The sequence below is a fragment of the Mus caroli genome, unplaced genomic scaffold (assembly GCF_978045245.1).
Source record: "Mus caroli unplaced genomic scaffold, Mus_caroli_1 scaffold_2, whole genome shotgun sequence".
In the NCBI taxonomy this organism is placed as follows: Eukaryota; Metazoa; Chordata; class Mammalia; order Rodentia; family Muridae; genus Mus; species Mus caroli.
Window position 1 is genome coordinate 102647625 of NW_028227257.1, and position 13736 is coordinate 102661360.

The window sequence follows — 13736 nt, forward strand, 5'->3', positions numbered from 1 at the left end:
AGAGCACATATATATTTATAGGCCCTTGTATTCTTTTCTTTCAGTTATCAAGAACTACTCAAGCCCCGACAACCATTGTAAAGATGGAATCATGAACATGGCAACCTTCCTACGGGGCTTTGAAGAAAAGGGGTTAAAGAACGACAGGCCTGGGGACCAGTTCAGCAAGGAGAAGAAGAAGATTCTCTTCTCCTTTTGTGAAGTGTGCAACATCCAGCTAAACTCCGCTGCTCAGGCCCAGGTCCATTATGACGGCAAATCCCATCGAAAGCGGGTCAAGCAGCTGAGCGATGGGCAGCCCCCACCCCCGGTCCAGGGCACAGTGCCACTGCTGGCTGGCCCTTGCCCTTGCCCTTGCCCTGGGCCTGGCCCGAACACCAGCACAGGTAGGAAGCAGGCCCTGTGGCACCACTGCCTTTTTGTAAAACTGGTCTTGTTACAGAAAATGGAGGGTGTAGAACAAAGTATTGGTCATCTTAAAACTGCCACTACACGTAGGCTGTCTCTCTAGAGTAAAATCTAGGAAAACTCTATTTGTTCACTCTCAGAGAATTCACACACACACACACACACACACACACACACACACACACACACATGACACCATGGGCTTACTATTTGCCTGTATTGTATTGATCTTTTGAAATTGTGTTTAAAAATTGATCAGTGATACCCACTATTTCTTTCCCTCTTCAAAATTAGGTTTTCCTTATCTCCTTTCTCTTGGGTGATGTCTTACTTGATGGTATATAAAGAGCTACAGCTGCATTTATAACCTCCATGATCCTGTAAGCTAGCACTGATGTAGCACAGTAGCTTGTCTTGCTTGCTCTTTTAGAGTGCCCCCAGCAAGCAGTGCGGTTGTGGAGCTGACAGCTGGACCAGGCCCCATCCAAACCATCAGGCGTCTCAGTTCTCATGTCCACTCTCGTGTCACACCCTGCCATGAGTAGGCAGAAGCACAGGCTTGAGAGTTTGTAACCCTTCCTCTGCCCTCGTGTCTGGACTGCCTCTTCTCTTCTCTTCTCTTCTCTTCTCTTCTCTTCTCTTCTCTTCTCTTCTCTTCTCTTCTCTTCTCTTCTCTTCTCTTCTCTTCTCTTCTCCTCTCCTCTTCTCTTCTCTTCTCTTCTCTTCTCTTCTCTTCTCTTCTTTTTTTTTTAACATGATGTAGTTTTTAACTCTTTTTTTGTTTTTGTTTGTTTGTTTTATTAGATATTTTCTTTATTTACATTTCAAATGTTATCCCCTTTCCTGGTTTCCCCTTCAAAACCCCCCTATCTCATCCTCCTTCCCCCTGCTCACGAACCCACTCACTGCCTCTTCCTTGTCCTGGCATTCCCCTACACTGGGACATTGAGCCTTCACAGGACCAAGGGCCTCTACTCCTATTGATGACTGACAAGGTCATCCTCTGCTACATATGCAGCTGGAGCCATGGGTCCCTCCATATGTATTCTTTGGTTGGTTGGTTTAGTTGCTGGGATCTCTGGGAGTACTGGTTGGTTCATATTGTTGTTCCTCCTGCAAACCCTTTCAGCTTCTTGGGTCCTTTTTCTAACTCCTCCATTGGGGACCCCATGTTCAGGCCAATGGTTGGCTGAGAGCATCCACCTCTGTATTTTTCAGGCACCGGCAGAGCCTCTCAGGAGAGGGCTCTATCAGACTTTTGTCAGTAAGCACTTGTTGGCGTCCTTAATAGTGTCTGGGTTTGATGACTGTATATGGGATGGATCTCCAGGTGGGACAGTGGACTGCCTTTTCAGCCCCTTACCTCATTCTTGGGCAGCCTTTCCTCTTCCACATGCTACTCAGTGGTGGCTTCATCTGGCAGAACTAACAAGAATTGAGTTCTATGGTTACCTCTAGAGAAGGTTTCCACTCAAGGTGGGTGTTCTTTGGCTGGAAAAGATTGCCCTTAAGTGAGGTAGAGGAGCTCCCTGGCCATCTGGCCAGTGCCTGTTCCCAACTCATGGCTTCAACATCAAAGGAGACAATGTAGGTGTGTCAGCTGTTGGGGTGTGGATTTTGTATACTATACCCAGATCCACATTGACTGCAGCTAGAAATGTCTGTGTGCAGATAACGTTTGTATTTAAAGCTAAGCGCAACCACTTTTCTTGCCTAGTATAAAGTAAGTTTAACTTCATTAAGCTAATTCTCCTAATCAGTGCTTATCACACCGTGATATAAGATACATGCTTATGAGAGTGAGAAGTTACTCTCCATTTCTGTCATAATTCTATAATAAATTTCTGTTTATTATAATGCTAATTGCAATTGTTCATAGAAGCATGTGTTTGCTTGTATTCATTTCCCGGTTAAGAATATGTTAGTGTTAGGCTGAAAATTGATATCTCAGTTAGAAAGCAAATCGGCTGAGTAATGGTTTGAGAATTACCTCTCAGTCAAATGGCTGTAGTTACCTTAGTCATTCAAAATGATACAACTCCATAGCCTGACGACAGAGGAACGTTTCTGTCACAGGATGCAGGAGTCAGTGAGTGGCACAGGCACAGTTTTTACCGTTTTGAGCCTCTACTCAAAGAGAACCAAGGCTGGCATCATTTTCTCCCCACCGGCTTTTCTCAGCCTCAATCCGTCACACTGCTGTTTTCTGCTGGGCAGCAGCTCTCTCAACCCGAGTGTCAACTCATAGCTTCTCGCTGTCTTTTGTTCAGAAGGACTCTTTGATGAGGAAGATGGAGCTCCACTTATAAAGCATTGATCTCATTGATCTAGATGAAGATTTAGTGCCATGACCCGTGGAGCTTCGAGTAGATCTCCACGCAGACACTGTCTCTGTGCTCTGCCTCAGTCCACCGTCAACCCTAGAGACGGGAACGGGGTTCAGATGAAGGAGTGGTGACTACTTTCCTTCAGCTTTGGCAAACGGAGAGTGCTCTTCTTCGCTGGAGCCTGCTGCCTCAGCTGTTTCTGTGAGTCACAGCTGGCCTCCCCAAAGTAGTCCCTTGGTCATTGAGGGTCCTGTGTGAGGTAGCTGTGTCTTCCAGCTTGCCTTCCACATTGCACCATTTCTCAACTATGTGTGCCTCTGGTTTTTCTGACTGCTGTAGTAATGTTAAAAGTTGTGCCTCCATTTTCATAAGTTACAATCTGGGGAGCTTGAGGACATAGTCAGAGGACATCTTTAAAATGTGGAACCAACTGGATCGGGACGTGTAAAGAACAGACGTTTTGCAGGGAGGAGGCTTCTCTTTCTTGTGCAGATAGCATAGGGGGCTGGAAAATAGTCAACTAGAGGAGGAGTAAATAGCTAACCATAACTTAAAGCTGAATCCCTCAAGAGTACAGAGAAGCAGTCAGCCAACCGGACACCTTTATTCCTGACATCTAGCTGCAGCAAGCATGAAGCGGTTAATTGAGGTTGTTTAAGCCACTCACTCAGTGTGGTATTCTGCCCTAGTGGCTCTAGCTACTGATATGTTGGTAGGGCTTGTAACCACTTCATGTTCTAAGGGAAAAGAGGGGGGTCATAATACTGTCCTACCTGATAACTATTTAGGAAGTGGCTTCTTCTTTTTCATGTCAGTCTTCGAGTGTTGGGGTAGTATTGAAGCCCATGGGCAATTCTACTGAACGTTTAAAGGGGGATTAACATCACTTTCACACAATCTCTTTCAGAAAATAGAAGAGGAAGAAATGCGTAATTACTTACTTTATATGACCAGTATCACAATAATACTAGAAGCAGAAAAAGATATATAGAAGAGTTATCAGATGATATCACTTCTGCACCTAGAATCAAACTTTCCCAAAATGTAAACAGTTTTAATTCAGAAACATACAAAAATTATGACCAAAGAGCTTTGGGGCATATAAATAAATCTAGCTCAGTCTATTAAAAATCAGTCAAGTTATTCAACATGTCAGCAAACTTAAGAAGGGAACTCAGGTGATTATAGTAATTGATGCATTGTTTTTCTTGGAAATATTTGATAACTTCTAATACTTATTAAACAGAATAAAGGATAATTATCTAAATTCAATAAAGATAAGCCACAGAATGCATGCAGCTTGATGTTAAAAGATTGAACGTTTAGCCTCTAGGTGTTAGAACAAAAGAAGAATTTCACTTTAATGCTTCTAATTCATCACGAAGTCCTGGGAGTACTGGACTCTGAAATCAAACAGGAACATAAATAGAGAGCACATAGATTAGAACAGAGGAAATAAAAGCATCGGTCTCTCTTTATAAATGATATGGTAAAATTCCGAAGAGAGCTGTTAGAAATGGTATAGCCAAGGTTATATAAGAATCAAATAGCACATAAAAATCACATAGATATATACCGAATATGAAAATGTAGAAACCAAATTACAAAAAGCAACAGGACCGTAAACGCTAATACTAAGTTAAAATGAAATACTCAGCTTTATCTTTTTAAAAGCATCTATATGCTTAAAATTATAAAATACTGAAGAAAGAACTCAGAGACATAAACAGATGGAGCTACATACTATGTTCATGGATTAGAACACTCAACATATTTAAGATGTCAAGTGTCCCTAAATTGATCTTGTATGTTTATAAAATTTCCTACTAAAATTTCACAAGTGTTTTGAATCAAATATAGACACAAGCATTCTAAAATTCATGTGCAAATAGCACAAATCCCAGAACAGCTAAAACAATGTAGACAAAGATAAGCTGTGAAGAATCTAGCCACATTGATTCAGTAATCAAGGTAGTGTGGTTGTAATGGATAAACACATGGATCAATGAGAAATACTGAGCCCAGAAATAGCCCACCCTTATATACTGAATTGATTTCATTTATTTCGTGGCTGGGGAGAGAGGGCTTATGCATATGTGTGCATATGCACTCGCCATTGCAGGCACTTGTGGAGCTGACCAGAGGTCAACATTGAGTGTTCTCTCTATTAATGCCACCTTATTAGCATGCCAGGTTTGGGGATCAAGGCTTCTCAGTGAATGCGAATCTTACTGTTTCAGATAGAAAGATCTGAACATACTAAACCAGCGGGGACTGAATGGTGATCATATAACCTCTTGCTGCAAAGCGTATTTTGGGCTCCAGCACTGAGCTACTAATTCAGAATTTCTCAGCTGAAAGCCAGAGATCTTGTTGTTGTAATAGCTTCCCAGATAATGCTCAAACTGCTGCTGTGCTGCAGGGCCTGGATATAACCTGTCAAGGATGGTCTGTACCCAGAACATGAGGTTTTCACTTTAGCTAAACGTGTGAAATGGCAACTGAGCTGCAAGCTGGAAGAAGCGAGGCTGGTGCTTGGAATGAGGCAGAGTCTGTGGACTGCTTCCTCACTGCAGGGTTTGTACCTCCCAACTATTGATGCATGTTGGGCGGGGCAGATATCTCAAAGTTTGTGCTTAATGGTCAGTGTCCGGACTGGGGTGGGGGGGGGGAGGGGAGGGGAGGTCTACCATGGAAACTAAGCCACAAACCAGTTCAGTGATGTTCAGTGTGCGGCTAATGTCTACATCAGGGGCAGCTTCAGTTGCTTAGAGGCCCCCTTCACACAGATACACACTCGCTCTCTTGCTCTCTCTCTCTCTCTCTGTCTCTGTCACACCACACACACACACACACACACACACACACACACACACACACGGCAATGAGTAATTCCTCTCACTCCGATGCCCTTGTCCTGTGAGTCAGCAGCAAGATCCTTGCCAGACAGAGCGACAAACACTCATTTTTCGTGTTGTTCACCCTGTCCTTAAGGAATGTTTGTGCCTGCCACGGAGAACCATATCGCCTGAGGGGTTTGGTGGGAACCGGCTTTGTTCTGGGTCTTTTGAGATCTATGTTTCCTCAGAATGGGAAAGAGTTCACTGCTTGGGAGTTGCTTCGGATCTTGCCTTAGGCAGGGCTTTGCCTCAAATGATGTTTAAAGATAAGAAAGGTCAGACCAGGAGCCTGCTTGGTGGCAAGAGACAAATACCCAGATGAGATCAGAGGTATGCTGCAGCTGGAGGTGATCCTGGGAAGACTGACACCTATCCTTGGCTTCGAGACTGTGAGGTGGGCGTTCAAGGTTGCTCTTGCTGTGTTCAACACCAGCTCAAAGCAGCTCACGGAGGACGGTGCTTGCTTGGCTTCCAGGTTATGGTCAATCGTTAAGGGATGCCAAATGTGGAGTGCAAGGCAAGTACCTGGAGACAGGAACTGAAGCAGAGACCAAGAAAACCCCTGCTGGCTGCCTTGCTTCTCCTGGCTTGCTCAGCAGCTACCCTTCGTATACAGCCCGGGCCTATTGCCCAGGGATGGCACTCACTGCAGTGAGCCTGACCATCCTATATCAACTAGCAATTAAGAAAATGCCTCATGGCCACGGCCACTGGACAACCTGATCTAGGCAGTCCCTCAACTGAGGTCCCATCTTTCTAGATGACCCTACCTTTGCATCACATTGACAGTTGAAATTCATTCTGACAGTGTGTACAATTCCACTTGCATTATATTGGAGGAAAGTAAAGGCTGGAGAGAGCAAGCCCTTTTCCTGACATCACAGACTCAAGTCTTCCCTGCGACTGTGTTATCTCTCAGTGGTTGCTGCAATGAATTAGACACAAAGAGTTTCAAGAGGTCAGGTCACCTGATGTCACCTGACATTGGACTTTTCCTGTTGGTTACTGACTCAGTGGTTCATTTTCTTCTCTCATCTGCAACAAGTTCGAAAGGGATCTCTAATCTTTGTGTAAGGTTGACACATTAAGGCTAAAGGTAAGTCAGTCGTGCAAGCGAAGTGACCCAGAGAGCAAATGTTCAGAAGGTCAAGTTGAGGACAGGTTTGGCACCTCTGAAAGGGAAAGATGGACTTGGAACAGAGAGGTAGAAACAGTTGAAGTTTGAAAAGATGGCCGGAGACCTTAACAGATTACCCGCCCCCTTAAATATGATTTTCATATAATCCCCATTCTCTGGGTCAGAACTGTGTGCTGGGCTCAGGTAGGTTTTTCTTACAGACTCTGCATGTTCATGAGTGGGTGGCCACCAGTGGTGTCAGGTATATGTCTGGGCAATTGGTGCCATCAGTAGCCAAGCTCATTCTGACCATCAGCCTCTGCTTTGGGGCCTTCTATATAGAGTATGGCAAAGGAACACAGTGAGTCAGGAGGAGTGAGGCTGCAGTGATGGCTTGCATCAGAGCCGGCCAGTCCCAAGTTGGTGATGGAAAATGACCCTACTTACGTTCTACAAGAGGCGCCTTGCCCTTGCCCTTCAAGTGTGTGCGCACATTCACTGAAACTCTAGCTCACTGGTTGGCCTGTATGGGCTGCTCGGGAAGCTCCAGGGATCCTCCTGTCTGACCATCAGCAATGCTGCGATTACAGGAGTGTGCTGCCACATTACTGGAGTGTGCTGTCACATGCAGCCCTTTCAGGTTGTCAGACTAGCGCCGGGTTTCCTTTACTACACTGAGTCATCTCTCCAGCTCTACGTTTGGAATTTTAAACTGAGCTTGAGTTTAAGACATGGACACTTCGGGGTCAGGACAAGGTAAGTGCTAAAACTCTACTTTGCAGCAGGGGGTTAGGATGATGGAGTAGGGTTTTCCAGGTGAAACATGGTGAAACTTTGAGTCTGTGCACCCCCAGGATTGATTGATACTCTCTCTCTCTCTCTCTCTCTCTCTCTCTCTCTCTCTCTCTCTCTCTCCTCCCTCCCTTCCCTCCCTTCCCTTTCCTCCCTCCCTCCCTCCCCTTCCCTCCCTCTTTTCTTTCTTTCTTTCTTTCTTTCTTTCTTTCTTTCTTTCTTTCTTTCTTTCTTTCTTTCTTTCTTTCTTTCTTTCTTTCTTTCTTCCCTCATGCTACAGCCCAATATCAGCCCCCCTCTCCTCCCACTACCCCCTCACACAAGTCCTCTCCTCCACTCTACCTTCCACTTCCCCTTTGAGAAGGGGAAGCCCTACTCTGGTTGTTATCCCCCCACTACCCCTCCTCTCTGCACATCAAGTTTTTACGGGACTAGGCATTTCCTCTCTCACTGAGACTAGTCAAGGCTGTCCATTTAGGAGCGCAGAGTCTACAGGCATGCAGGCAACAGATTCAAGGACAGTCCTTCCTCCAGTTGTTGGGGCAATGAAGACCAATATGTTTTCTGCTACATATGTGCAAGGGACCTAGGTCCAGCCCATGCTTGCTTTTTGGTTGGTGATTCAATCTCTGGGAGCCCTCAAGGGTCTAGGTTAGTTGCCTCTGTTGGTCTTCCTGTGGAGTCACTGTCCTCTTCAAGTCTTTCAGTCCTCCCAACTCTTCCATAATCCTCCCTGATCTCCATCTAATGTTTGGCTGTGGGTCTCTGCATCTCTTTCCATTGGCTGCTGGGTGGAACCTCTCAGAGGACAGTTATATAGGCTCCTGTCTGCAAGCATACCAGAGTATCATTAAGAGTGCCAAGGACTGGTTCTTGCCCACAGGATGGGTCTCAATTTGGAGCAGTCATTGGTTGGCCATTCCCTCAGTCTCTGCACCATCTTTGTCCATGAACATCTTGTAGGCAGGATATGTTTTTGGGTAGAAGGTTTTGTGAGTAGGTTGCTGTCCTTATCACTCCCCTGGAAGTCTTGCCTGTCTACAGGAAGTGGCCATTTCAGGATCAATATTCCTCCACTGCTAGGAGTCTCAGCTTAGAGTTGCCCCCATAGACCCTATGAGCCCTCCCAGTTTTGTGGCACACCCTAAAGATTGTATCCCCCCACCAACCACTGATTTCCCCTCTCTCTCCCCTGCTCTCCCTATATATGATCTTCCAGGCCCCATCCCACTCCCCTCCCCACCCCTCCTTATCCCCAGTCTCTCCTTCCATTGACCTCTCATATCTATTTTTTTTCTCTTTTTGAGAAATATTCAACCATCCTCCCTTGAGGGGGTGGTGGTGGTGGTTCCTCCTCCTCTTCATCCTCCCCCCTCCCCCTCCCCATCCTCCTCCTCTTCCTCCTCCTCCTCCTCCTCTTCCTCCTCTTCCTCTTCTTCCTCCTCCTCCTCCTCCTCCTCCTCCTAGTCTTCTTCTTCTTCTTCTTCTTCTTCTTCTTCTTCTTCTTCTTCTTCTTCTTCTTCTTCTTCTTCTTCTTCTTCTTCTTCTTCTTCTTGCTTCCAGCATGGCTATTATCTATTTTATGGCTAAAATCTACTTATAATTTAGTATATACCATGAATGTTCTTTTTTGTCAGATTGGGAAAATATCTTCACTAACCCTACATCTGACAGAGGCTAATAGCCAAAATTTATAAAGAACTCAAGAAGTTAGATACTAACAACCCAAATAACTCAATTACAAAATGGGTTACAGACCTCAACAGCGGGATCTCGCATGGCCAAGAAGCACCTAAAGAAATGTTCTATGTCTTTAGTCATCAGAGAAATGCAAATGAAAATGATTCTGAGATTCTACCTTATATCTGTCAGAATGGCTAATATCAAAAACCCAAGAGAGAGCACAGGCTGGCGAGGGTATGGAGCAAGGGGAACACTCTTCCGCTGCTGGTGGGAGTGCAAACTTGTACAACCACTTTGGAAATCAATTTGAAAGTTTCTAAAAAAAAAAACTGGGAATAGTTCTACCTCAAGACCCCCCAGCTGTACCACTCCTGGACATGTATCTAAAAGATGCTCCACCACCACACAAAGACACTTGCTCAGCTATGTTCATAGCAGCTTTATTTGTAATAGCCAGAAATGAAAACAACCTAGATGTCCTTCAGTTGAAGAATGAATAAAGAATATGTGGTTCATTTACCCCAAGAATCCTTGAATGGTTTTTGTTTCAAACTGTTCCCTTATTTTCTACGTTTTAAAAGGTGCTATTGAACAGCTTGTGGGTGCGAGACACTGTATTTTATACTATGACCAGTAAAATATGTGTGGGAAGTGGGATGCACAGATCTCTGTTTCTCATCTTGCATCTCATGTAGACTTAAGATGCTAAATTTATCCTCACGTGCATTTTCCCAGACATTAGATGTAAACCTGAGATTTAAACTTCAAGATTGAAGTTGCAATGACACAGATTTACCACACGATGGTGCCCAAAGTCTATAGAAAGTGAGGGAGTTGTCTTATTCCCAAAGGTGGGTGGAACTTCCGTTAATGAGTTTGGAAAAGGAGGTACCCCACAAAAGGATGAGTGTTGTGTGTGGCTATGCACACAGAGGCAGAAACACGTTTACAGACTTTGTAAGCATTTTTATATGTGCTAGGAAATCTGCAGGGGAGTCTTTTGTGTGTTCTTGAGGAAGTGGAGGGAAAGCTAGTTCTCCAGTTTGGGAGAATAAAGATGGCTGCTTAAATGATCTGTTCTCACCAATCTTATGGAGAAATATTACAGGGAGATTGAAAATGTCTAAGTTTGCGTGCTCGATGCAGACAGGGCTAGTAGAACACGCTCACGTGGGACTCCAGGTGAGGCCTTTTACCTTCCTCCCTCCCCATTTCTTCTCTTTTAAAAGAATCCTGACAAGAGTCTCATTATATAGCCCAGGTCAGCCTCTAACTTATTATAATCCACCTGCCTCCAACTCCCTAGTGCAGTCTTTACAGGTATGTTCTATACTGTGTACTGTTGGTTTTCTTTTTCATTTATTATTATTTTATTTTATGTGTATGAGTGTTTTGTCTTTGTACCTGGTGTGTGCCCAGTGCCCAGAGAGGCCAGAAGAGGATGCCAGCTCCCCTAGAATTGGAATTACAGACAATTGTGAGCCACTGTGTGGATGCTGGGAATGGAACCTGGTCCTTTGGAAGAGCAGCCAGTGTTCTTCACTGCTGAGTCATCTCCTGTCCTGATTAGATTTTTGCCAAGATGAAAAGATAACAAATAATTGAAGAAGAAGTTATCAGTTTCATTTTAGTGTGAGGCAGGTGGCTAAACTAGTTTTAATGTACTTTCCCCCTAAAAAGACTTTTTTCTTATAATAATGATCATGCAGTTTTGTTATTGAGCAGGGCATAGGAGTTTTCATGACATGATGGACTATAGAGGGGAAAGGCCCTCTGCTCTTGGACTTTTGAGAATAGACACGAACACATGAGCATCTCTTATTCTCTTACCATGTTTTCCTAGATCCTAATGAGAGAACCAGGAACTGTCTCTCACCGATGTGAACTCAGAAGGTGACACACACCACCGGGAATGTTGTATGTTTTCTGAGTCTTTGTCTCACCTGTACTGGTGACTGTTTAATTTTGAAGTATTTTACAAAATCCTGATATTCAATATTCAAGCAAGGATGCTATTGTTGGCTCATATCTGTCTACCCAGACATATTTAATTGAGAGTCCTACTGAAGCGATTACTGGGGTTGAGGCTCTTATTAATGAGAGTCCTTTGGAAATAGGATGCAGGCTGAAGTTGTGACCCCAGTTCCCCAGATGCTTCACCTTTGAGAGACCCTTTGCCAGTTTGGATGATGTCCCAGATTTAGAACTACCAGTTAGGTAGACCTGAAATCATCATAAAACAGCTCCACATGTGTACAGGGGGTTAAAACGGTAAACAAAGGTGCTAATTATATAACTTCAGGATCCCACAGAATGAATACACAGAGGATTGTAAATAGAAAAGTTTAAGAGAATTAAAAGGACTGTTTGGCCTTATTTTCAGTTAAGGAGTTAAACGTGTAGGGTGCTTTGGGCTATGAACTTTCATGTATATTTCATTTTCTAAAAAACAAGGGATGTATAGCATCAAGCATCAATTTTTAAATTTTGAAAAATAAATAGCAACACTTTTCTGTGTGAACATCAAGTCTCAGGCCATCAGAGCAAGCATTTGGTGGTGAGTGTTTTGAATCATCAAAGGTATTTTTAAAGCCCCAATGCCTTCTTGAAAAATAAATGTTACCACTTTTAAAATGATCTAGGACGAAAGGCTTTGGGTAGCTCTTTCAATGGTGATGTAAAATTAATGAGCTCACTCTCTGCCATGGGACCCATGTATTGTCACCCTGACTGACTTGACTCTTTCACACCGATGTTCTGCTTTCATACGCTAACAGCATCAAGGGAAGGAGGCTGCCTCAGTTAGAAATCCCTGTGGCATGCTACAGCCAGCTGTGGCGTTGGTATTTGGCTTTGTCTTTTCTGGGAGCTGGTTCTTGGGCCAACTGTGAAGTACATTAGTTCTCAGAAGATGAAAAGTCTAGAGGAGCTGTGCGGGCAAGTTGTTGCATTTTTTATGGGCTGAGCATAGCAGCGTTCATGGTGTGTTGACCCACTTTATTTCCAGAGGTCACTCTCATATAAGCCTGCTTTGTTAGCCCATAGACTGTTGTCCTACCGATGCTGGAAGTTCACCTATTCCTGTATGAACATGCTTTAGAAGTATATGTCAGGAGAGTATGACCTTTAGGTAAGGGTGTTACGATTTGATTCTGTGTTTCACGTCACCCAGGAAAGCCAGTTACTTTTACAAGTTAAAATAACTTTATCAAACCATCTAAATTTCACTTTGGTAGCTAAAGAGAGAATATGGACTCATGTAAAAACAATTAAAAAACACAAAACACCAGAAACATGTGGTTTTCTCCTTCTCTTATAAAATGACTCTACAATCATATTCCAGGGTTTACGACTAGACCCCCAAACCCTGAGGACTTCTGTTCACACCCCTCCTCTCTGGAATTTCCCACCAGAGCAAACCTATTTCCCAAAAGGTGGTTAGGAAATGTTCTAAGACAGTGGCTAGTGTTCTGTAGGATCAAAGCCTTAAGTGAAATTCAAGCTTTGTTGTGCTAAAGGTCTGAACTAGGCTTACGTTTGAACATACATTATTCAAGGCGCTGGAGAGATGGCTCAGTGGTTAAAACACTGGCTGCTCAGTGATCTGTCACTCCAGTTGCAAGAGATCCGCACCCTCTTGTGGTTTTTCTTGGACACAAGGCACACACATGGTGTCGAGATACACATGCAGGCAAAACCAGAAAACCCACCCCCATAAAAATATAAAATAAAATTTAAAGTACATTATTTGGGAAGTCTACACATAGTAGAGCAAGTAAGTACTACCATAGTAGAGGCAAATGAGATAGAAAGTTAACAGTGCCCCATGCGATGACGCCCCGTGCGACGCCCCGTGAGATGTGATTCTAGATATGTTGTGTGTGAGGAGTGCTTGATCTCCAAGCAGAAGGATCTAATTCCAAATTCCCAGCATCCAGGTAAAAAGCTAGGCATGGATGCACTTGTCTATGACCCCAGCACTGGGTAGACACAGACAAATCCTGAGAGTTTGCTGTCCAGCCAGCCTAACAGGGCACATACTTCCACTTCAGCGAGAGACCTCAAGGCAACAAGGTTCAAAGTAATAGAGAGCACCCAGTGTCCTGCTTTGACCTTCCCATACCCTGCACACAAACACACAGACACACAGACACACACACATGCACACACACCGGCCTTATACCAAGTAACCAGTGGGTGGTTGATATTATGGGTGGGGTTTGTCATTGCTCAGTAATCCTGGATGGCTGCTTCTTGCCTGAGGTCCCCACGTCCTAGTTTTGTCACCCTGTATTACTGCCACCTTTTTGCTCAGCTTTGTACCTCAGACTTCCTAGGGTCTTCCCTTTTGTGCCTGTCCTGCTAAAGGTCCGCTGCTCTCCCAAGTCTTTTAGTTATGCAAGACAAGTCCTGCTTAGGTACCACTTTCCAGGCCTGAGCTTTTAAGCAGAAAGCCTTTACTCTGTAAATCTTGCAACCTGAGAACTTCCAGAAACCAGGGAGTTTCAT

At 44.2% G+C, this 13736-nt stretch overlaps 1 protein-coding gene across 3 annotated transcripts in view; it reads left to right on the forward strand.

The window, feature by feature from the left end:
* Nucleotides 1–13736, forward strand: part of Znf385b (zinc finger protein 385B) — a 402760-nt gene that overhangs the window by 105859 nt on the left and 283165 nt on the right. For 2 of the 3 annotated variants that reach the window (XM_029474277.2, XM_085834743.1), the window contains exon 3: nt 45–386. In XM_029474277.2, coding sequence (XP_029330137.1) covers nt 92–386 — 295 coding nt within the window. In that variant the 5' untranslated portion in view covers nt 45–91. Of the gene's footprint in view, nt 1–44; nt 387–1990; nt 2000–13736 lie in introns of those variants that run through there. The other variant, XM_029474278.2, reaches the window with a different exon arrangement.